Source organism: Ranitomeya variabilis, chromosome 5, assembly GCF_051348905.1.
Source record: "Ranitomeya variabilis isolate aRanVar5 chromosome 5, aRanVar5.hap1, whole genome shotgun sequence".
In the NCBI taxonomy this organism is placed as follows: domain Eukaryota; kingdom Metazoa; phylum Chordata; class Amphibia; order Anura; family Dendrobatidae; genus Ranitomeya; species Ranitomeya variabilis.
In genome coordinates, this window is record NC_135236.1 from 584,992,216 (window position 1) to 585,015,862 (window position 23,647).

General features: G+C 49.3%; 1 protein-coding gene across 1 annotated transcript in view; it reads right to left on the reverse strand.

Moving 5' to 3' along the window:
- Nucleotides 1-23,647, reverse strand: part of SLC4A9 (solute carrier family 4 member 9) — a 1,224,185-nt gene that overhangs the window by 963,553 nt on the left and 236,985 nt on the right. Inside the window, exon 6 of the mRNA XM_077265989.1 lies at nt 16,754-16,841. Within this exon, the coding sequence (XP_077122104.1) occupies nt 16,754-16,841 (88 nt within the window). The remainder of the gene's footprint in view (nt 1-16,753; nt 16,842-23,647) is intronic.

Sequence of the window (23,647 nt, forward strand, 5' to 3'; positions counted from 1 at the left end):
TTTTCTTTATAGCTAAGTTCAGCATCAAATTGTCCCAATGTAACTAGAGGTGTTTTAGATCCATATGGAAATATTTTAGTATGCACTTGCTGTAAGACAGGCTTTGTTTTCAACTGTTCATAAGTATTGCTGTCTATGATATCCACCGAAGCTCCTGTATCTATTGTAAAGGTGATATCCGTGTTGCAGATGGTGAGTGTAATACATGGAGACTGCACTGAGCCAGTGACAGAAGTTGTGAACACATAGTTCTCAGCCACAGACATTTCTTCTATATCCTGATTTACCATTTTTATATTTGCAGGCTTTGTCATTGGCAGAGGAGACTTTTTGGGTGCTGATTTGCAGACAACTGCAAAATGGTTCCCTTTTCCACATTTGCTGCAAGTTTGTCCTATAGCTGGACAGTTGTTCATGTGGTGAGGGAAATCTTGTCCACATCTATAACATTTCTTCTGTTGCGGGGCTTGCTTGCCTTGTGCACTGTTATGTTTGAGATTATGCACATGTAAAGTATCCCCATTCTCCATTGCAGTTGCCTGATGATCTGCTATTTCTATAGCACGGGCCATCTTAAGTAAATCATGCAGAGAGAGATCCTGCTGCAAAGCTTTACGCCTTATGTTATTAGACGAGCAGGTGACAATTACTTGAGTTAGGATTTCATCATCTACGTCAGTAAATGCACACCCATGTGCAAGTTCTTTTAGCCGGGTGACATAGGTGTCTATGGATTCTTCTGGAAGCTGCTTAGCAATCCTGAACTTGTACCTTTCATATCTGATGTTTTGTTTAGGGTTGAAGTAGTCAGTGAGAGCTTTGGAGCAGTTGCTGTACGTGTCTGTCTCCGCTGCTGGTAATGTGCTGTATATGTCATAGACTCCTGTGCCCGCACAATGCAGGAACACGGCTCTTTTTCTGTTCTCCTCTTTTATATCTATTGCTTCCAGGAAATTCTCAAATAGATTTAACCATTTTCTCCAGTTATGAGAGAGATTAGTGACATCAGTCATATCAAACTGTGGGAACGTGTGCAAGTATTCAGCCATGATGGAGTCTCTCAGTGGCGCTGGCGTGTGAAGCGGTAAAGCAGGGGTCAGTACTCACAGTAGCAGGTGATTCAATCCCATCCTCGTCGCCAGTTGTAATGTCCACACGGTGTAAGGAATTTAAGAGAGAGTAAGCTTTAACTGTATTTTATTCTTCTCTTTTCCTCCAGCACACAGCATACTAGCAGCATAAGATTTCCTCCTCAGGCTAGAACTGAAACAGAAACTAAACTCAACTCCCGCCCTCCTTTCTTAAAGAGACAGATCTAATTCTTATACATTACAACAGGTTGCAGCAGATTTGGGCTCATGTGGTGGACAATTTGGTGTTGTCTCAGGAGGAGGCTCAACGTTTTGCTAACCGTCGTCGGTGTGTTGGTTCCCGGCTTCGGGTTGGGGATCTGGTCTGGTTGTCTTCCCGTCATGTTCCTATGAAGGTTTCTTCTCCTAAGTTTAAGCCTCGGTTTATTGGTCCTTATAGGATTTCTGATTATTAATCCGGTGTCTTTTCGATTGGCGCTTCCGGCCTCTTTTGCTATCCATAACGTCTTCCATAGATCTTTATTGCGGAAATATGTGGTACCCGTTGTTCCCTCTGTTGATCCTCCGGCCCCTGTGTTGGTTGATGGGGAGTTGGAGTATGTGGTGGGGAAGATTTTGGATTCTCGTTTTTTGAGGCGGAAGCTTCAGTATCTTGTCAAATGGAAGGGTTATGGCCAGGAGGATAATTCTTGGGTTTTTGCCTCTGATGTCCATGCTGCTGATTTGGCCCGTACCTTTCATCTGGCTCGTCCTGATCGGCCTGGGGGCTCTGGTGAGGGTTCGGTGACCCCTCTTCAAGGGGGGGGTACTGTTGTGAATTCTGCTCTTGGGCTCCCTCCGGTGGTTGTTGGTGATAGTGCAGTTGTCTCTGGGTTGTAATCCAGGGCAGGTGTTTCTGCTGATTGCAGCTCTATTAGGTATTTAGGTGTGCTGGATTCATTAGTCAGTGCCAGTTGTCCATTGTTCTTGGAGGGATTGCATCTCTGTCTGGCTCCTCATGCCCTGCTGTCAATTCAGCTAAGATAAGTGCTTGGTTTTTTGTCTCAGTAGCACACATGCAGTGTGCTCTACAATCTAGTGCTATTCATTGTGTTTTTGTCCAGCTTAGACTTTGTTTGGATTTTTCAGTCATACTGGATTCTCTGGAGATGCAGATATACATTCTATGTCTTTAGTTAGATGTAGAATATTTTGTATTTTCTGCTGTGGATATTTTTAGGGTTTTAATACTGACCGCTTAGAATTCTATCCTATCCTTTTCTATTTAGCTAGAAGTGCCTCTTTTGCTAAATCCTGCTTTCTCTCTGCGTGTGTCTTCCCTCTTATACTCACAGTCAGTATTTGTGGGGGACTGCTCTGAGGCAAGATAGAATTCCCATTTCCATCTATAGGGGTATTTAGTCCTCCGGCTGTGTCGAGGTGTCTAGGACGTGTTAGGTACACCCCACGCCTACTTCTAGTTGCGGTGTCAGTTTAGGGTTTGCGGTCAGTACAGGTACCACCTACTCCAGAGAACGTCTCATGCGGCTCCAGGGTCACCGGATCATAACACTGCCCCTTCCGACTTCCCTAATCTCTGCTGAGGACTTTGACACGCACTTCAAAAATAAGATAGACCAAACAAGACAAGTCTTTGTTGTCCGACCACCACAACCCCTTTGTACACCAGACCAATACCCTAACCCCATAACTTCCCTCTCCAAAATCACTGAAGGAGAGCTTGCTCATCTTCTCTCCAAATCACACTTCACCTCTTGTGCACTTGACCCCATCTCATCTCCTCCCCAACCTCACCACCACACTTATCTCATCCCTAAGCCATCTCTTCACCCTATCACTAACCTCTGGTACTGTCCCCTCTGCTTTCAAACATGCCAGAATCACACCTATCCTCAAAAAGCCATCTCTTGACCCGAGGGCTATATTCAGCTATCGCCCCATATCTTTGCTCCCATTTGCTTCCAAACTTCCTCTCACTTTGCATCTAACTCACTCTTTCACAACCTACAATCTTGCTTCCATCCCCACCATTCCATTGAGACTGCCCTGACCAAACTTACTAACGACTTACAGCCAAAGCTAAAAGACAATTCTCTATACTCCTCCTTCTTGACCTGTCCTCTGCCTTCAACACAGTTGACCACTGCCTGCTACTGCAAATCCTTTTTTCCTTTGGTGTCAAAGACCTTGCCCTATCCTGGATCTCCTCATACTTTACCAACCACACATTTAGCATTTCCTACTTCCACACTACCTCCTCATCTCGCCCTCTCTCTGTTGGTGCCCCTCAAGGCTCTGTCCTAGGACCCCTTCTCTTCTCAATCTATACCCTTGACCTGGAACAACTCATAAAATCCTATGGCTTCCAGTACCATCTATATGCCGATGACACTCAGATCTACCTCTCTGGCCCAGATGTCAGCTCTCTGCTGTCCAGAATCCCAGAGTGTCTATCAGCTATATCCTCATTCTTCTCTTTTCGCTTCCCAAGCTCAATGTGGACAAATCTGAACAAATTATCTTTCCTCCATCTCACATATCTTCCCTACCTGATCTATCTATCACAATAAATGAAATCACACTTTCCCCTGTCCCGGGAATCCACTGCCTCAGAGTAACCCTTGACTTTGCCCTATCTTTCAAACTGCACATCCAAGCTCTCGCCACCTCCTGTCGCCTCTAGCTCCAAAATATTTCCAGAATCTGTCCTTTCCTCAACCCTCACCCCACCAAAATGCTTGTTCATGCCCTAATCATCTCTTACCTCGACTACTGCAACATCCTCCTCTGTGACCTACCTTCTAACACTCTCACACCCCTCCAGTCCGTCCTTAACACTGCTGCCCAACTAATTAATCTCTCTCCTCGCTACACTCCTGCTTCTCCTCTTTGCAAATACCTTCACTGGCTCCCAATTTCCCAGCATATCCTGTTTAAACTACTAACACTGACCTACAAAGCCATCCATAACCTTTCTCCTCTGTATACTTCAGAACGAATCTCCCAATATCTTTCCTCACATAATCTCCGATCTGCCCAAGATCTTCCTCTCTCCTTCTTGCTTATTCGCTCCGTCCTAACCCAATCGCCTCCAAGATTTCTCCTGAATATCCCCCATTCTCTGGAATTCTGTGCCAAAACACATTCAGTTATCTACTACATTTGGATCCTTCAGATGGAACCTGAAAACCCATCTCTTCAAAAAAGCTTACAACCTGCAATGACTGCGTGGCAAACTCAACACTATCGGAGCTACTGCAACCTCCAACCTATTGTCTCCTTCCCCATAATACTGTAGAATGTAAGCCCACAATGGCAGGGTCCTCTTCCCTCTGTACCAGTCTGTCATTGTTAGTTTGTTTTACTGTAGGTGATATTTGTATTTTGATGTAACCCCTTCTCATGTACAGCACCATGGAGTCAATGGTGCTATATAAATAATAATAATTAAAGAAGTTTATTAACCCTCCAGGTACTTCAAGAGAACTAAAGCAATTTGGAAGGAAAAAATTAACATTTTACTTTTTTCACAAAAAAATTACTTTGGAAACACATTTTTATTTTCACAAAGGTATCAGGAGAAAATGGACCACAACATTTGTTGTGCAATTTCTCCTGAGTACGCAGATACCCCGTATGTGGGGGAAAGCCACTGTTTGGGGGCATGGCAGGACTCAGAAGGTAGGGAGCACCTTTTGACTTTTTGAACGCAAAATTGGCTGGAGTCAATGGTGGCGCCATGTCACGTTTGGAGACCCCCTGATGTAAGTAAATAGCGGAACCCTCCTAATTCTAACTCCAACCCTCAAATGGAAAAAACGATGGTTGATGGGCAGATATAATTTGGCAACATTTTATGCTAAGCGTCTCAATTTTTTTTCCTAATATTCAAAGCCGTATTGCTATTCATATTTCATATATTTCACATTGACATGCCTTTAGCATGATAGAGTGCAACCTTTTTTTGCATATCCAACCCTAATCCCAACCCTAACCATGACACTAACCACAAACATTACCCTAACACACCCCTAAACTTAATCCCAACCCTAACCATAATCCGAACCACAACCCTAACCCTAGCCCAACCCTAACTTTAGCCCAACCCTGACCTTAGCCCAACCCTAGCTTTAGCCCAACCTTAACCCTAGCTTTAACCCAACCCTAACCCTAGCTTTAGCCCAACCCTAACCCTAGCTTTGGCCCAATCCTAACTCTAGCTTTAGCCCAACCCTAACCCTAGCTTTAGCCCAACCCCAACTTTATCCCAACTCTATTTTTAGCTCAACTCTAACCCTAGTGGAAAAATTGAAATAAATATATGTTTTTATTTTATTATTTTTCCCTAACTAAGGGGGTGATAACGAAGGTTTTATTTACTATTTTTTATATTTTGATCACTGTGATAAGGTCTATCACAGTAATGAAAATTAACCAATAGGAAAAATTTCCTATTGTGGCCGGGTGCTGGCCGGCAGATCTCGACGTGTGCACTGCGCATGCGCCCGCCATTTTTCTTCTTGGAAGAAGATGCCGGTAGCCTGGGGGACTTCACAGGAGGATGCAGGGACAACGAAGGTACTTTGGGGATGTAGGGACTTAATTTCTCTCTTCTCTGATGTGTGATCACATCAGAGGAAAAAGAAATTAAATGGGAAATCTGACTTTTTTTGTGGTCACTGTTGTTCCGTTAATAACGGAAATCGCAACACTGGGGTCTGTAAAAACCGACCCAAATCATGTTCTCTGGGGTCTCAGCTACCCCAGTAGCCGAGACTCCGGAGAAATTCTGACTCAGGGGGTGCTATACACTTATTTCTCAGTGCAGTTAAAAAAGTGGTGCTGAGGCATAAGTACCCTTAATCGTTAAGGAGTTAATTCTTTTACAGGGGATATTGGCTTCAGTGGATTGGGCATTGAGGTAAGTATATGTGTTTTTGGTAAATATAAATTAATTAAAGGAGTCTGTGGCATTATCTAATATATAATTGCCTAGAATACTACTTCCTGCAATTTGTGCCAAATTCCGTGGCTTTGTCCGGAGCTATTGTCCGGAGCTAATGTCCGGAGCTAATGTCCGGAGATAAGTGACGTCCCCAGTGTCCTACACCCAGGCAGAGCACAGTGGCCCCAGGCAGAGCACAGGGGCCCCAGGCAGAACATGGGGCCCCAGGCAGAGCACAGGGGCCCCAGGCAGAGCACAGGGGCCCCAGGCAGCATATGGGGCCCCAGGCAGAGCACAGGGGCCCCAGGCAGCATATGGGGCCCCAGGCAGAGCACAGTGGCCCCTGGCAGAGCACACACCAAATCGGAGGCCGAGGGGCCCCGCCAACCAAATCGGAGGCAGAGGAGCCCCGCCCACCAAATCGAAGGCCGAGCGGCCCCGCCCACCAAAGCGGAGGCCGAGGGGCCCGGCCCCGCCCACCAAAGCGGAGGACGAGGGGCCCCGACCACCACATCGGAGGCCGAGGGGCCCCGCCCACCAAATCGGAGGCCGAGGGGCCCCGCCCACCAAATCGGAGGCCGAGGGGCCCCGCCCACCAAATTGGAGGCCGAGGGTCCCCGCCCACCAAATCGGAGGCTGAGGGGCCCCGCCCACCAAATCGGAGGCCGAGGGTCCCCGCCCTCCAAATCGGAGGCCGAGGGGCTTCGCCAACCAAATCGAAGGCCGAGGAGCCCCGCCCAACAAATCGAAGGCCGAGGGGCCCCGCCTACCAAATCGGAGGCCGGGGTCCCCGCCCACCAAATCGGAGGCCGAGGGGCCCCGCCCACCACATCGGAGGCCGATGGGCCCCGCCCACCAAATCAGAGGCCGAGGGTCCCCGCCCACCAAATCGGAGGCCGAGGGTCCCCGCCCACCAAATCGGAGGCCGAGGGTCCCCGCCCACCAAATCGGAGGCCGAGGGTCCACACCAACCAAATCGGAGGCCGATGGGCCCCGCCCACCAAATCGAAGGCCGAGGGGCCCCGCCCACCAAAGCGGAGGCCGAGGGTCCCCGCAAACCAAATCGGAGGCAGAGGGACCCCGCCCACCAAATCGGAGGCCGAGGGGCCCCGCCCACCAAAGCGGAGGCCGAGGGTCCCCGACCACCAAATCGGAGGCCGAGGGTCCCTGCCAAACCAAATTGGAGGCCGAGGGTCCCCGCCCACCAAATCGGAGGCCGAGGGTCCCCGCCCACCAAATCGGAGGCCGAGAGTCCCCGCCCACCAAATCGGAGGCCGAGAGTCCCCACGCACCAAATCGGAGGCCGAGGGGCCCCGCCAACCAAATCGGAGGCCGAGGGGCCCCGCCAACCAAATCGGAGGCCGAGGAGCCCCGCCCACCAAATCGAAGGCCGAGCGGTCCCGCCCACCAAAGCGGAGGCCGAGGGGCCCGGCCCCGCCCACCAAAGCGGAGGCCGAGGGTCCCCGCCCACCACATCGGAGCCTGAGGGGCCCCGCCCACCAAATCGGAGGCCGAGGGTCCCCACCCACCAAATCGGAGGCCGAGGGTCCCCGCCCACCAAATCGGAGGCCGAGGGTCCCCGCCCACCAAATTGGAGGCCGAGAGTGCCCGCCCACCAAATCGGAGACCGAGGGGCCCCGCCAACCAAATCGGAGGCCGAGGGGCCCCGCCAACCAAATCGAAGGCCGAGGGGCCCCACCCACCAAATCAAAGGCCGAGGGGCCCCGCCCACAAAAGCGGAGGCCGAGGGTCCCCGCACACCAAATCGGAGGCAGAGGGACCCCGCCCACCAAATCGGAGGCCGAGGGGCCCCGCCCACCAAAGCGGAGGTCGAGGGTCCCCGCCCACCAAATTGGAGGCCGAGGGTGCCCGCCCACCAAATCGGAGACCGAGGGTCCCCGCCCACCAAATCGGAGGCCGAGGGGCCCCGCCCACCAAATCGGAGGCCGAGGGTCCCCGCCCACCAAATCGGAGGCCGAGGGCCCCCGCCCACCAAATCGGAGGCCGAGGGTCCCCGCCCACCAAATTAGAGGCCGAGGGTGCCCGCCCACCAAATCGGAGACCGAGGGTCCCCGCCCACCAAATCGGAGGCCGAGGGGCCCCGCCCACCAAATCGGAGGCCGAGGGGCCCCGCCCACCAAATCGGAGTCCGAGGGTACCTGCCCACCAAATCGGAGCCCGAGGGGCCCCGCCAACCAAATCGGAGGCCGAGGGTCCCCGCCCACCAAATCGGAGGCCGAGGGGCCCCGCCCACCAAATCGGAGGCCGAGGGTCCCCGCCCACCAAATCAGAGGCCGAGGGGCCCCGCCAACCAAATCGGAGGCCAAGGGTCCCCGCCCACCAAATCGGAGGCCGAGGGTCCCCTCCCACCAAATCGGAGGCCGAGAGTCCCCGCCCACCAAATTGGAGGATAAGGGGCCCCGCCAACCAAATCGGAGGCCGAGGGGCCCCGCCAACCAAATCGAAGGCCGAGGGGCCCCGCCCACCAAATCGAAGGCCGAGGGGCCCCGCCCACCAAAGCGGAGGCCGAGGGTCCCCGCACACCAAATCGGAGGCAGAGGGACCCCGCCCACCAAATCGGAGGCCGAGGGGCCCCGCCCACCAAAGCAGAGGTCGAGGGTCCCCGACCACCAAATCGGAGGCCGAGGGTCCCTGCCCACCAAATCGGAGGCCGAGGGTCCCCGCCCACCAAATCGGAGGCCGAGGGTCCCCGCCCACCAAATCGGAGGTCGAGAGTCCCCGCCCACCAAATCGGAGGCCGAGGGGCCCCGCCAACCAAATCGGAGGCCGAGGGGCCCCGCCAACCAAACCGGAGGCCGAGGAGCCCCGCCCACCAAATCGAAGGCCGAGTGGCCCCACCCACCAAAGCGGAGGCCGAGGGGCCCGGCCCCGCCCACCAAAGCGGAGGCCGAGGGGCCCCGCCCACCACATCGGAGGCCGAGGGGCCCCGCCCACCAAATCGGAGGCCGAGGGTCCCCACCCACCAAATCGGAGGCCGAGGGTCCCCGCCCACCAAATCGGAGGCCTAGGGTCCCCGCCCACCAAATCGGAGGCCGAGGGGCCCCGCCCACCAAATCGGTGGCCGAGGGGCCCCGCCCACCAAATCGGGGGCCGAGGGTCCCCGCCCACCAAATCGGAGGATAATGGGCCCCACCCACCAAATCGGAGGCCGAGGGGCCCCACCAACCAAATCGGAGGCCGAGGAGCCCCGCCCACCAAATCGAAGGCCGAGCGGCCCCGCCCACCAAAGCGGAGGCAGAGGGACCCCGCCCACCAAATCGGAGGCCGTGGGGCCCCGCCAACCAAAGTGGAGGCCGAGGGTCCCCGCCCACCAAATCGGAGGCAGAGGGACCCCGCCCACCAAATCGGAGGCCGAGGGGCCCCGCCCACCAAATCGGAGGTCGAGGGTCCCCGCCCACCAAATCGGAGGCCGAGGGTCCCCGCCCACCAAATCGGAGGCCGGTCCCCACCCACCAAATCGAAGGCCGAGCGGCCCCGCCCACTAAAGCGGAGGCAGAGGGACCCCACCCACCAAATCGGAGGCCGTGGGGCCCCGCCAACCAAAGTGGAGGCCGAGGGTCCCCGCCCACCAAATCGGAGGCAGAGGGACCCCGCCCACCAAATCGGAGGCCGAGGGTCCCCGCCCACCAAATTGGAGGTCGAGGGTCCCCGCCCACCAAATCGGAGGCCGAGGGTCCCCGCCCACCAAATCGGAGGCCGAGGGTCCCCACCCACCAAATCGGAGGCCGAGGGTCCCCACCCACCAAATCGGAGGACGAGGGGCCCCACCAACCAAATCGGAGGCCGAGGAGCCCCGCCCACCAAAAGTAAGTGCGGCCCCAAAAGTAAGTGCGCTCCGGGTGCAAAAGTAAGTGCGCCCCCGGGTGCAAAAGTAAGTGCGCCCCCGGGTGCAAAAGTAAGTGCGCCCCCGGGTGCAAAAGTAAGTGCACCCCCGGCCCCGGGTGCAAAAGTAAGCGCGCCCCCCAGTCCCGTGTGTGAAAAGTGCTGCTGTAAAGCTGGTAGCGCTGTTCAAGCACCATGTATTTCCTTCAGGAAATGCCCATCTAATATATAATTGCCTAGAATACTACTTCCTGCAATTTGTGCCAACTTCTGTGGCTTTGTCCGGAGCTAATGTCCGGAGATAATGTCCGGAGCTAATGTCCGGAGCTAATGTCCGGAGATAAGTGACGTCACCAGTGTCCTACACCCAGGCAGAGCACAGGGGCCCCAGGCAGCATATGGGGCCCCAGGCAGCATATGGGGCCCCAGGCAGAGCACAGGGGCCCCAGGCAGCATATGGGGCCCCAGGCAGAGCACAGTGGTCCCAGGCAGAGCACAGGGGCCCCAGGCAGCCTATGGGGCCCCAGGCAGAGCACAGTGGCCCCAGGCAGAGCACAGGGGCCCCAGGCAGCATATGGGGCCCCAGGCAGAGCACAGGGACCCCAGGCAGCATATGGGGCCCCAGGCAGAGCACAGTAGCCCCAGGCAGAGCACAGGGGCCCCAGGCAGAACATGGGGCCCCAGGCAGAGCACAGGGGCCCCAGGCAGAGCACAGGGGCCCCAGGCAGCATATGGGGCCCCAGGCAGAGCACAGGGGCCCCAGGCAGAGCACAGGGGCCCCAGGCAGCATATGGGGCCCCAGGCAGAGCACAGGGGCCCCAGGCAGAATATGGGGCCCCAGGCAGAGCACAGTGGCCCCAGGCAGAGCACAGGGGCCCCAGGCAGAACATGGGGCCCCAGGCAGAGCACAGGGGCCCCAGGCAGAGCACAGGGGCCCCAGGCAGCATATGGGGCCCCAGGCAGAGCACAGTGGTCCCAGGCAGAGCACAGGGGCCCCGGGCAGCCTATGGGGCCCCAGGCAGAGCACAGGGGCCCCAGGCAGCATATGGGGCCCCAGGCAGAGCACAGGGGCCCCAGGCAGAGCACAGTGGCCCCAGGCAGAGCACAGGGGCCCCAGGCAGAACATGGGGCCCCAGGCAGAGCACAGGGGCCCCAGGCAGCATATGGGGCCCCAGGCAGAGCACTTCAACCAGAAAACCTTAACGGTTCATAAAAAACTTGACTGTTCAGGATATGATAAAAGTCATATTATACTGAATCTTTAACTTATAAAGATACCTTTACATGGGGTGATTATTGGTTCCAGAGAGGCTTTCGGCCGATAATCGTACACATGGCTGGTGACAGGACAATACAATATAAACGTTCAAAGGTAAACACTGATAACATTAAAATCTAATATATAATTGCCTAGAATACTACTTCCGGCAATTTGTGCCAACTTCCGTGGCTTTGTCCGGAGATAATGTCCGGAGATAAGTGACGTCACCAGCGTCCTACACCCGCTCAGGGTGGACAAAGATATATGCCTTCGTGGTGCGCGGCACTTTTCTGATTGGTTGCCGCCTGCCGCGAGCGACCAATCAGAAATGTGCCGTACTGTCAAGAATTGTCAAGAGCTGGTGAGTGCAGCCATTTTTTGTTCTTTCTTACTATTATTTATTAATTGTATTATTCTTACATTTGAATAAATAAAGTATATATGGATTCTAGACTCCCGATTCTTTAGAATCGGGCTGCCATCTAGTTTCAAATAAAAGACTTTATTCTCGACGTTCCATTTTCTTACAATTTGACGATGAGGTTAGTAATGGAGGCGACTTATAGATATCTCTCCATTACTAACCCCTGGGCTTGCAAAGGTGACATCAACTCCAATACTCAGAAAAAACTTGGCACTCAAGAAAAATTTTGGTGTAAAGAAGAAGATTCTTATATGTGCATCCACAAAGATATAAGTTTGAACGTTTTCGCTCCACATCCGGACCTTCATCAGAACAATTTTACTGGTATGAAAAAAATCGAAAGATATACACAAGTGAATCATCACACAAAAAAAGGAAATTATAATATTATAACAACTATGCACATATCAGTCTATGGAAAATAAAGTAAAAAAACAAAAAATAAAACACAGAAGAAAATGTAGTATGTCTCATTCGAAGAGTAGAGAAAATAGTTGCAAAAAAAGCTCCCAAAGGTGGTGAAGCACAAGCAGTGCCCAGTGTGCTGGAGGCTAGAGCTGGATTATCATCAAGGAGGCAAAATTGTATAAAAATAGAATTGTACAGACAGAGATAAAACAATGAGTGTTATGGTGAAAAAGGATACTGGTGATACAATGAACATAGAAAAAGGTAGTCCATAGAGACCTGATATAGTAGGTAAAGTGTGCATGGGGTCAGTGTTGGTTCCAACTGGATTATTCAACTGACCTGGGAGCTAAGGGGAAGACGAAGAGGTTAGTATTAAAACTCGGATGCCTCATGTCATGTTCCAAGGTAACAAAAACGTAGGTTGAGGTGGCCAGCTCCACAGGTCAATGCTGTCATGGTAGAAAACTTATTCAGGAGTAAAGTACAGAGTTATTAAATGGTGGTGTAGCCAGATAACACGGTGAATGGCAGGATACATACAATGCCATATAATGGAAGCCATAGACGGGATAGATACTAGTGGTGGTGGGCAATTAAGTTGCTCCAATGCATGTCCATATGGAAGGCAAGGTGCAAAGTAATTATGGCAAATAGATGTCAGGATACCTACATTGCTCTGCGTGAATCCTGGAGAAAAAAAACAAAAAAACAACCAACAGCACTTGCATGGCGCTGGATTGTATTATGCCGCTTTTGAGATTACCTGGATGCAATGGGAGATCCTGTGGGTGTCAGCGCTGACCCCATATACGCTTTACCTACTATACCAGGTCTCTATGGACTACCTTTTTCTATGTTCATTGTTTCATCGGTATCCTTTTTCACCATAGCACTCATTGTTTTATCCCCGTCTGTATAATTCTATTTTTATACAATTTTGTCTCCTTGATGATAATCCAGCTCTAGCCTCCAGCACACTGGGTATTGCTTGCGCCTCACCTCCTTTGGGTGCTTTTTTTTGCGACTATTTTCTCAAATCTTCGAATCAGACATACTATGTTTTCTTCTGAGTTTTATTTTTTGTTTTTTACTTTATTTTCCATGGACTGATATGTGCATAGTTGTTATGATATTTTATTTTCCTTTTTTTGTGTGATGATTCACTTGTGTATATCTTTTCGATTTTTTTTCATACCAGTAAAATTGTTCTGATGAAGGTCCGCATGTGGACCAAAAACGTTCAAACTTATATCTTTGTGGATGCACATTAAAGGATCTTCTTCTTTACACCAAAATTCTTCTTGAGTGCCAAGTTTTTTCTGATTTTGTATTCCTGGGCTGGATACCCTACTTGAGCACCTATACTGATTATTAGTACGATTACGAGTGCCGTGTTGCTTCTTTTTCATCAACTCCAATACTATCCCCCCACTTGCCACTGCACCAGGGCAAGTGGGAAGAGCGCGGCTAAGTGCCAGAATTGGCACATCTTATGGTAGCGCCTTTTCTGGGGCAGACGATGTTTTTAGTCTGCGAAGGAGCCAATATGCATGGCCCTTTCTTATGCTATAAACATCTGTCCCAGCCGTCCGTTTTCCCTTCACTGGTTAATAAAATGTCAGGGGGATTCCAGCCCATTTTTTCACAAAATAGTTTATTTAGTAAACAATTGCATGTGGAACACCAGCCAGGGCCGTGGGGTACTCGTTACCAGGTTTGGTACTTAAGGGGATGTGTCACAGCGGCGGCAACCCGGTCCGTGGCCCTGTGCACCCATGTACAAGGGATTTGAATAAAGTTTGTGTTCGTGATGCCACCTGTGGTGTTCAGTCAGTGGGGACCAACGCTGCTTAAAGGGGTCCTCTGCGGTGATGTTATGGCAGCTAAGATGGCATAATTTCCCACAGGTGAAGTTGGGTCCCCAGGGCTCCCGGTGTGTAGCTGGAGATGGTGGGTAGTGTATAAAGAAACAGAGGACACAGGTTTGCAGTCTCTATACCTGGCTTACTGAAGACTTCAGGTTGCCACCGTCCAGAGTCCCGGATTACAGGTACAGGCAGGGCCGGCCGGCTTGGAAGTGAGTTCAGAGTCCCCTTTACCAGGTGGAGTTGAAAGCCTTCTTACTAGTGCTGTGGTGTAGTCCCTTGCTAACTGTGGCTTCTGTCAAGGTCCTCACAGTTCTCTCTGTCCTCCATAAAGGTGGGACACTAACCCGTATGACAGGTAGTTTGAGCCTTTTTACAGTTTCTCTATCATGACCCGGGCTCTATGCGCCACTGTGTCTCCTGTGTATTAGGGCGGACAGGTGACGTGTAGTCCAGCTGTCCTGCCAGTTTCTGCTGTGCCTCCTAGAGTCCGACACAACCTCGGTCTTCCGGCTACCAGAATCTGTGCTCTGCAGGGAGATAGCCCAATTGCAGCTGTCCTCCCCCGGTGTCACTCTCCTGTGCTTCACTCTCCTGCACGCTCACTACAAGCTGTTCTTCTTTCTGTGTTATCTTTGTCCAGGAGCTGCAGCACTTTCTTGTGGCTGCACAGCCCCTCTGCTTCCTTCTCCTCTGTCTCCCTGACAGGAACTGACTGCTCAGACTCGCTGTGCTCTGTCCCTCTGACAGACTGACCAACTTTCCCTTCAGACCAGAATATATATATATATAGGGGAGCCACCCATAAGCTGGATCAGAGCTCCTCCTTCTGGCCTGGAGTGTGTACATGTATGTTTGTGGTTACCTGATAAAGATCCTCCCTCGCCTCCAAGCGTGACATCACTCTCCCCATGAGGAAAGCAATGCCATTGTAACAATGGGGTGTTACACATGTACAGTAAGCTACAGTGGGGTAAAAAGTATTTAGTCAGCGACCAATTGTGCAAGTTCTCCCACTTAACATGATGAGAGAAGCCTGTAATTGACATCATAGGTAGACCACAACTATGAGAGTCAAAATGATAAAACAAACCCAGAAAATCACCTTGTCTGATTGAGAAAGATTTAGTTTGCAAATTATGATGGATGGCTTTCACAGATCTGTAACTTCATCTTTAAGAGGCTCCTCTGTCCTCCACTCATTACCTCTAGTAATGGCACCTGTTTGAAATTGTTATCAGTATAAAAGCCACCTGTCCACAAACTCAAACAGTCACACTCCAAACTCCACTATGGTGAAGACCAAAGAGCTTTTGAAGAACACCAGAAACAAAATTGTAGCCCTCCACCAGGCTGGGAAGACTGAATATGCGATAGGCAAGCAGCTTGGTGTGATGAAATCAAATGGGGGAGCTATAATAAGAAAATGGAAGACATACAAGACCACTGATAATCTCCTTCAATCTGGGGCTCCACACAAGATCTCACCCAGTGGGATCAAAATGATCACAAGAACTGTGAGCAAAAATCCCAGAACCACACGGGGGGACCTAGTGAATGACCTGCAGAGAGCTAAGACCACAGTAACAAAGACTACCATCAGTAACACACTACGCCCCCAGGGACTCAGATACTGCAGTACCAGATGCTTAAGCCAGTACATGTCCGGGCCCGTCTGAAGTTTGCTAGAGAGCATTTGGATTATCGAGAAGAGTATTGAGAGAATGTAATATGGTCTGATGAAACCAAAGTGGAACTGTTTGGTAGAAACAAAACTTGTGGTGTTTGGAGGAGACAGAATGCTGAGTTGCATCCAAAGAGCACCATACCTGCTGTGAATCATGGGGTGGCTACATCATGCTTTGGGGCTGTTTATCTGCAAAGGGACCAGGGTGACTGATCTGTGTAAATGAAAGAAAGAATGGGACATGTATTGTGAGATTTTGAGTGAAAACCTCCTTTCATCTGAAAGAGCATTGAAGATGAAACATGGATGGGTCTTTCAGCATGATAATGATCCCAAGCACACCACCAGGGCAATGAGGAGAGGCTTCATACGAATCATATGAAGGTCCTGGAGTGGCCTAGTCAGTATCCAGATCTCAACCGCATTGAAAACCTTTGGAGGGAGTTGAAAGTCCGTGTTGCCCAGCGAAATGCCCAAAACATCACTGCTCTAGAGGAGATCTGCATGGAGGAATGGGCCAACATACCACCAACAGTGTGTGCCAACCTTGTGAAGACTTACAGAAAACGTTTGACCTCTGTCATTTCCAACAAAGGATATATAACAAAATATTGAGATGAACTTTTGTTAATGACCAAATACTTATTTTCCACCATAATTTGCAAAATAAATCTTGTCAAATCAGACAAGGTGATTTTCTGGATTTGTTTTCTCATTTTGACTCTCATAGTTGTGGTCTACCTATGAGGTCAATTACAGGCCTCTCTCATCTTTTTAAGTGGGAAAACTTGCACACTTGGTGGCAGACTCAATACTTTTTTTCCCCACTACATGTCACCAAAATATTTATATGTATCTATTCTATGTGGATATATGTATTTTATCTATTGTATTTTGTCAGGTCCCGCTGTGATTTTACTGTACACGGCTTCTGAAATGTGAGGTTTTCAAGGACATGGGTGTGTAAAAATCAGACAGCACTCGCATGGTCTGAGTGCCATGCAATATTTTTTTTATCAAACCCATTAGCTTGCATTGGCGAGTCTCCTCTGAGATACGAGGACAAATGGAGCATGCAGCGATTTTTTTCTCAGCCTGATCTGAGTAAATCATAGAATAACATTAGTTAGCGTGCAAGCTGATTTTTTATTAAATTGCATTAGTCTGTTTTTTACGCAGCTGTGTACGAGCCCTTACAGATATTGTATAACAAATTAAATGTTTACCTCATCAGTTAGTAAGGTGGCAATGGCTCTGCCAATTTCATGACAAGCTTTTGCATTTCCACTTGGACCCAGAAGAATAAAAATAAATCTGAAAGAATAAACATTGGCTTGTTGAGAAAGCGTTCATGATATGATATAAATAGTTTATCTAATATATAATTGCCTAGAATACTACTTCCTGCAATTTGTGCCAACTTCCGTGGCTTTGTCCGGAGCTAATGTCCGGAGATAATGTCCGGAGCTAATGTCCGGAGATAATGTCCGGAGCTAATGTCCGGAGCTAATGTCCGGAGATAAGTGACGTCACCAGTGTCCTACACCCAGGCAGAGCACAGTGGCCCCAGGCAGAGCACAGGGGCCCCAGGCAGCATATGGGGCCCCAGGCAGAGCACAGGGGCCCCAGGCAGCATATGGGGCCCCAGGCAGAGCACAGTGGCCCCAGGCAGAGCACAGGGGCCCCAGGCAGAACATGGGGCCCCAGGCAGAGCACAGGGGCCCCAGGCAGAGCACAGGGGCCCCAGGCAGCATATGGGGCCCCAGGCAGAGCACAGGGGCCCCAGGCAGAGCACAGGGGCCCCAGGCAGCATATGGGGCCCCAGGCAGAGCACAGGGGCCCCAGGCAGCATATGGGGCCCCAGGCAGAGCACAGTGGCCCCAGGCAGAGCACAGGGGCCCCAGGCAGAACATGGGGCCCCAGGCAGAGCACAGGGGCCCCAGGCAGAGCACAGGGGCCCCAGGCAGCATATGGGGCCCCAGGCAGAGCACAGGGGCCCCAGGCAGCATATGGGGCCCCAGGCAGAGCACAGTGGCCCCAGGCAGCATATGGGGCCCCAGGCAGAGCACAGTGGCCCCAGGCAGAGCACAGGGGCCCCAGGCAGCATATGGAGCCCCAGGCAGAGCACAGTGGTCCCAGGCAGAGCACAGGGGCCCCAGGCAGCTTATGGGGCCCCAGGCAGAGCACAGTGGCCCCAGGCAGAACATGGGGCCCCAGGCAGAGCACAGGGGCCCCAGGCAGAGCACAGGGGCCCCAGGCAGCATATGGGGCCCCAGGCAGAGCACAGGGGCCCCAGGCAGCATATGGGGCCCCAGGCAGAGCACAGTGGCCCCAGGCAGAGCACAGGGGCCCCAGGCAGCATATGGGGCCCCAGGCAGAGCACAGTGGTCCCAGGCAGAGCACAGGGGCCCCAGGCAGCCTATGGGGCCCCAGGCAGAGCACAGTGGCCCCAGGCAGAACATGGGGCCCCAGGCAGAGCACAGGGGCCCCAGGCAGAGCACAGGGGCCCCAGGCAGCATATGGGGCCCCAGGCAGAGCACAGGGGCCCCATGCAGCATATGGGGCCCCAGGCAGAGCACAGTGGCCCCAGGCAGAGCACAGGGGCCCCAGGCAGAACATGGGGCCCCAGGCAGAGCACAGGGGCCCCAGGCAGCATATGGGGCCCCAGGCAGAGCACAGGGGCTCCAGGCAGCATATGGGGCCCCAGGCAGAGTACAGCGATATTTTGGACCACTGTGCGGTGTTTCAGACCCCCTGTGTGATGTCTGGGGCCCTGTTCTTAAGTATATTAAAGATTAAAGTAACGTATATTAAAGTATATTATAGATCAAATTTGACACGTTTATGAGCACCATTGAGTGATATATAGTCAAGAATGACATAATTTTTCAACATTTTATGGTTTCAAACTGTAAACACTCAGAGTTTTTTTTACTTCAACCAGAAAACCTTAACGGTTCATAAAAAACTTGACTGTTCAGGATATGATAAAAGTCATAGTATTCTGAATCTTTAACTTATAAAGATACCTTTACATGGGGTGATTATTGGTTCCAGAGAGGCTTTCGGCCGATAATCGTACACATGGCTGGTGACAGGACAATACAATATAAACGTTCAAAGGTAAACACTGATAACATTAAAATCTAATATATAATTGCCTAGAATACTACTTCCGGCAATTTGTGCCAACTTCCGTGGCTTTGTCCGGAGATAATGTCCGGAGATAAGTGACGTCACCAGCGTCCTACACCCGCTCAGGGTGGACAAAGATATATGCCTTCGTGGTGCGCGGCACTTTTCTGATTGGTTGCCGCCTGCCGCGAGCGACCAATCAGAAATGTGCCGTACTGTCAAGAATTGTCAAGAGCTGGTGAGTGCAGCCATTTTTTGTTCTTTCTTACTATTATTTATTAATTGTATTATTCTTACATTTGAATAAATAAAGTATATATGGATTCTAGACTCCCGATTCTTTAGAATCGGGCTGCCATCTAGTTTTACATAATGGTTGTTATTCCAGCACATATATTGCAAGAAAACAATACAAAACCCCTATAGTTTTACTGTAAGTATACCTGTACAAATACAGTCGTTTCCAACCTTATCCCATTGACCCATTACACTATGTTCCAAATTTTTATGCAAATTACATTTTTATCGGATTTTCCTAAATGGTCGGTGCAAATGACAGTCAGTCTAATAAAAGTCATCACCCGATAGATTATACATCGAATTTTATTGAAGAAACCTCCTAATGATAACAGTATAGTCTCCAAAATGAATAAAACCTCAAAATGCACTGTTCCAAATTATTACGCACAGTAGAATTTCTAAACATTTGATATGTTTTAAAGAACTGAAAATGCTCATTTGTGGAATTTGCAGCATTAGGAGGTCACATTCACTGAACAGAAAAGGTATTTAATGCCAAAACATCCTAACAGGCCAAGTAACATGTTAACATAGGACCCCTTCTTTGATATCACCTTCACAATTCTTGCATCCATTGAACTTGTAAGTTTTTGGAGAGTTTCTGCTTGTATTTCTTTGCATGAAGTCAGAATAGCCTCCCAGAGCTGCTGTTTTGATGTGAACTGCCTCCCACCCTCATAGATCTTTTGCTTTATGATACTCCAAAGGTTCGCTATAGGGTTGAGGTCAGGGGAAGATGGTGGCCACACCATGAGTTTATCTCCTTTTATACCCATATCAGCCAATGACTCAGAGTTATGCTTTGCAGTATGAGATGGTGCATTGTCATGCATGAAGATGATTTTGCTCCTGAAGGCACGTTTCTGCTTTTTATACCATGGAGGAAAGTTGTTAGTCAGAAACTCTATATACTTTGCAGAGGTCATTTTCACACCCTCAGGAACCTTAAAAGGCCCCACCAGCTGTTTCTCCATGATTCCGGCCCAAAACATGACTCTTCCAACTCCATGCTGACATCGCAGCCTTGTTGGGACATGGTGGCCATCCACTACACCATCCATCTGGACCATCCAGGGTTGCTCAACACTTATCAGTAAATAAGACTGTTTGGAAATTAGTCTTCATGTATGTGTGGGCCCAATACAACCATTTCTGCTTGTGAACACTGTTTAAGGGTGGCCGAATAGTAGGTTTATGCACCACAGCAAGCCTTTGAAGGAGCCTACACCTTGAGGTTCGAGGGACTCCAGAGGCACCAGCAGCTTCAAATATCTGTTTGCTGCTTTGTAATGGCTTTTTAGCAGCTGCTCTCTTAATCCGATGAACTTGCCTGGCAGAAATCTTCCTCATTATGCCTTTATCAGCACAAACACATTTGTGCTCAGATACAGCCACAAATCTCTTAAATTTCTAATGTTTTCATCCCTTCACCAAGGCATTGCACTATTTGATGCTTTTCAGCAGCAGAGTGATCCTCTTTCTTTCCCATGTTACTTGAAAACTGTGACCTGCTTAATAATGTGGAACATCATTTTTAAGTAGTTTTCCTTTAATTAGAATCACCTGGAAAACCAATTATCACATGTGTTTAAGATTGATTTCAGTGATACATTGAGCCCTGAGACACAATACCATCCACGAGTTTATTTGAAAAACAAAACAATTAAATCTTTATGACACTTAAATCCAATTTGCATAATAATTTGGAACACAGTGCAGAATATAAAATAATATCATCAGGAGGGGTCCACAAGGGGATGAGGAACTACCATAAGCTCCTTACACTTGCAGTTTACCGCAGCTTATCCACATAGCCAACATCTGTGCCTAAACGCTGTAGCTGAAGCTGTGCTCTGCCCATGGCTGTTATCCAATTAGATGTCACTATCAATTTCTATCAATGGTACCAGTACATGTGTGCTCGGCTCCTACTGACCCCTCACAATGCGTTCCTATGGAGTTGCTGCCATCTTGGTACTCCTGTGAAGCTCAGCCATAGGTTGAACTTTATAGTAGTCCATGATTTTTCCTATATAATACCAACTTCGTTATGCAATTTATAGTATAAGCAATCAGATGCATATTAAAATGCCACAAGGGGACTTAAAAATAATGTAAAAAACGGTGTTAAACATTTAAGTTACATAATAGTGAAAAAACATAAAAATTCAAATCTCTCCTAAAATTAAAGAAAGGAATAAACAAAAACACATATTTGTAGTTTCTACATTCATAAAAGCTAAATCAAAATATAAAACTAATCATTATGGTAAAGTGAAAAATGATTAAAATGCCTGAATTGTTTTTTGTCACCTCTCCTCCAAAAAAATGTATACAAGCGATCAAACTGTAGTATGTACCCCAAATTTAAATTAATAGAAATCACAGTCTCAACTTAAAAATGAGCCCTCCCTCAACTCTATCAACAGAAAAAAAGCAAAAAGAAGTACTTTTACAAACATCTACATTTTTTTTCATCACTGAAGTAAAAAAAACTAGTCCAGTTTGGTATCGCCATAATTGCACTGACCTGTACAATCAAGTTTCCCAGACATTTTTGCCACAAAATGAATACCATAAAAACAAAACCCAAAAAACAATGTGGAATCACATTTTATTCATCATTTCCTTCAACTTGGAAAATTTTTCTGGTTTCCAGTACACTGTGCAGTGAAATGTTTTGTAATCCCTGGTTTAAATGTTTAACTTTTTGCAGTATATAGTGTAAATTGTGGTTTCCTAAGAAAGTCAGATAATGTTAGAATTTAAAAAAAGATGTGAGTGGGTAGGTTGCAACCACCGCAGCTTTGATGCTTAAAGGGGTTTTCCCACTAAGTGCATTTTATTCATTACATCTTGAAATAATAAGAATTTCCACAATTGGAGGTGTTTAAATAAAATGTTCCTGTGCTGAGATAATCTTATAAAATGTGCCCCTGCTCTGTACTGTTTAATGGTCGTGTCTGACCGTACAGGAACATGGTCTGATCATACCACAGCTCCTGGGCAGGGGAGGAAGCAAAGGAGAGTATTTTATTTTAAAATCAACTTTAAAATGAACTTTGCTTGTGGGCAACCCATTTAAAGCAACGTGCACATGTTGAGTGTTTGGTGAGTTTTTACGTCTGAATTTGTAAGCCAAATATAAACAGGTCACCACTAGTGTTGAGCATTCCGATACCGCAAGTATCGGGTATCAGCCGATATTCACGGTATCGGAATTCCGATACCGAGTTCCAATACTTTCAGTATATCGGATACCGGAATCGGAAGTTCCCATAAAGCAAAGAGCCAGTTTCATTTAATTCAGCCAATGAGGAATCATTAGAAGTGTGGGCACATCCTGTTCTGCATGTTAGGCATGTAACTACTGGCATGGCTGTGATTGGCTGCTGAAATGATGTCATGATGCACTATAAAAGTCGCCGCCACCATTTTGGGTTCACTCTGCTGTGAATTCAGTTAGGGACAGGACGCTGTGTTCTGACTGAGGGCCAGTTCTGAGATAGCGATTTGCTTCATTGTGCTTTACCCAGGCTAATTTAGCAACCGCTGTGTGAGAACCTTGTTGTTGCCTTGCAGCGATGTTCATGGCTGTCTGCAAGGTGTCTGTGTGAATGCAGCTCACGCTGTAGTCTGGTCTGCAGCCACCGCTGGTTGTAGTCAGCTCAGGGTGCGTCACTGCCTCATACTGTTCCATTGTCCTTTTTTTCAATTAGTGCACCCTGCTGCACATTTTTTCAAATTTAACCTATTAGTGGCTTTCCATCCGTATCCTGCTAGATTATGGAAAAACACTATATAGGATTACATAGAGGAGCTTTTTTTCTGCCTTGCAGCGCTGTTCACGGCTGTATGCATTGTCTCTGTGTGAGTGCAGCTCACTCTGTAGTCTGTTCTGCCACCACAGCCGGTTGTAGGCAGCTCAGGGTGCATCACTGCCTCATACTGTTCCATTGTCCTTTTTTCAATTAGTGCAGCCTGCTGCACATTTTTTTCAAATATATCCTATTAGTGGCTTTCCATCCGTATCCTGCTAGATTGTGGAAAAACACTATATAGGATTACATAGAGGAGCTTTTTTTGGCCTTGCAGCGCCGTTCACGGCTGTCTGCACGGTCTCTGTGTGAGTGCAGCTCACTGTGTAGTCTGTTCTGCCGCCACAGCCGGTTGTAGTCAGATCAGGGTGCATCACTGCCTCACACTGTTCCATTGTCCTTTTATCAAATAGTGCAGCCTGCTGCACATTTTTTCAAATTTATCCTATTAGTGGCTTTCCATCCGTATCCTGCTAGATTGTGGAAAAACACTATATAGGATTACATAGAGGAGCTTTTTTTGGCCTTGCAGCGCCGTTCACTGCTGTCTGCACGGTCTCTGTGTGAGTGCAGCTCACTCTGTAGTCTGTTCTGCGAAAAAAACAAAAAGTTATAAAGTTCACCAAACACTACACTTTACGTTAGCTCATATTAAAGTCTAGTCTACACTTGATAAAATTAGTGTTTCTTATACCTGTTAGCAGCTGTTCAGGAATAAGCACACTAAGCCCTTTGCACTTTTCTGCCTATCTATATCAGTCTACCACGATGAAGAAGGCAGGGAGTAAGGCACGTGGGCGGGGGCGTGGAGGTGGAGCAGGGAGAGGACGTGGGGATTCTGTGCCTGCTGCGGGCACCGGTGACTCA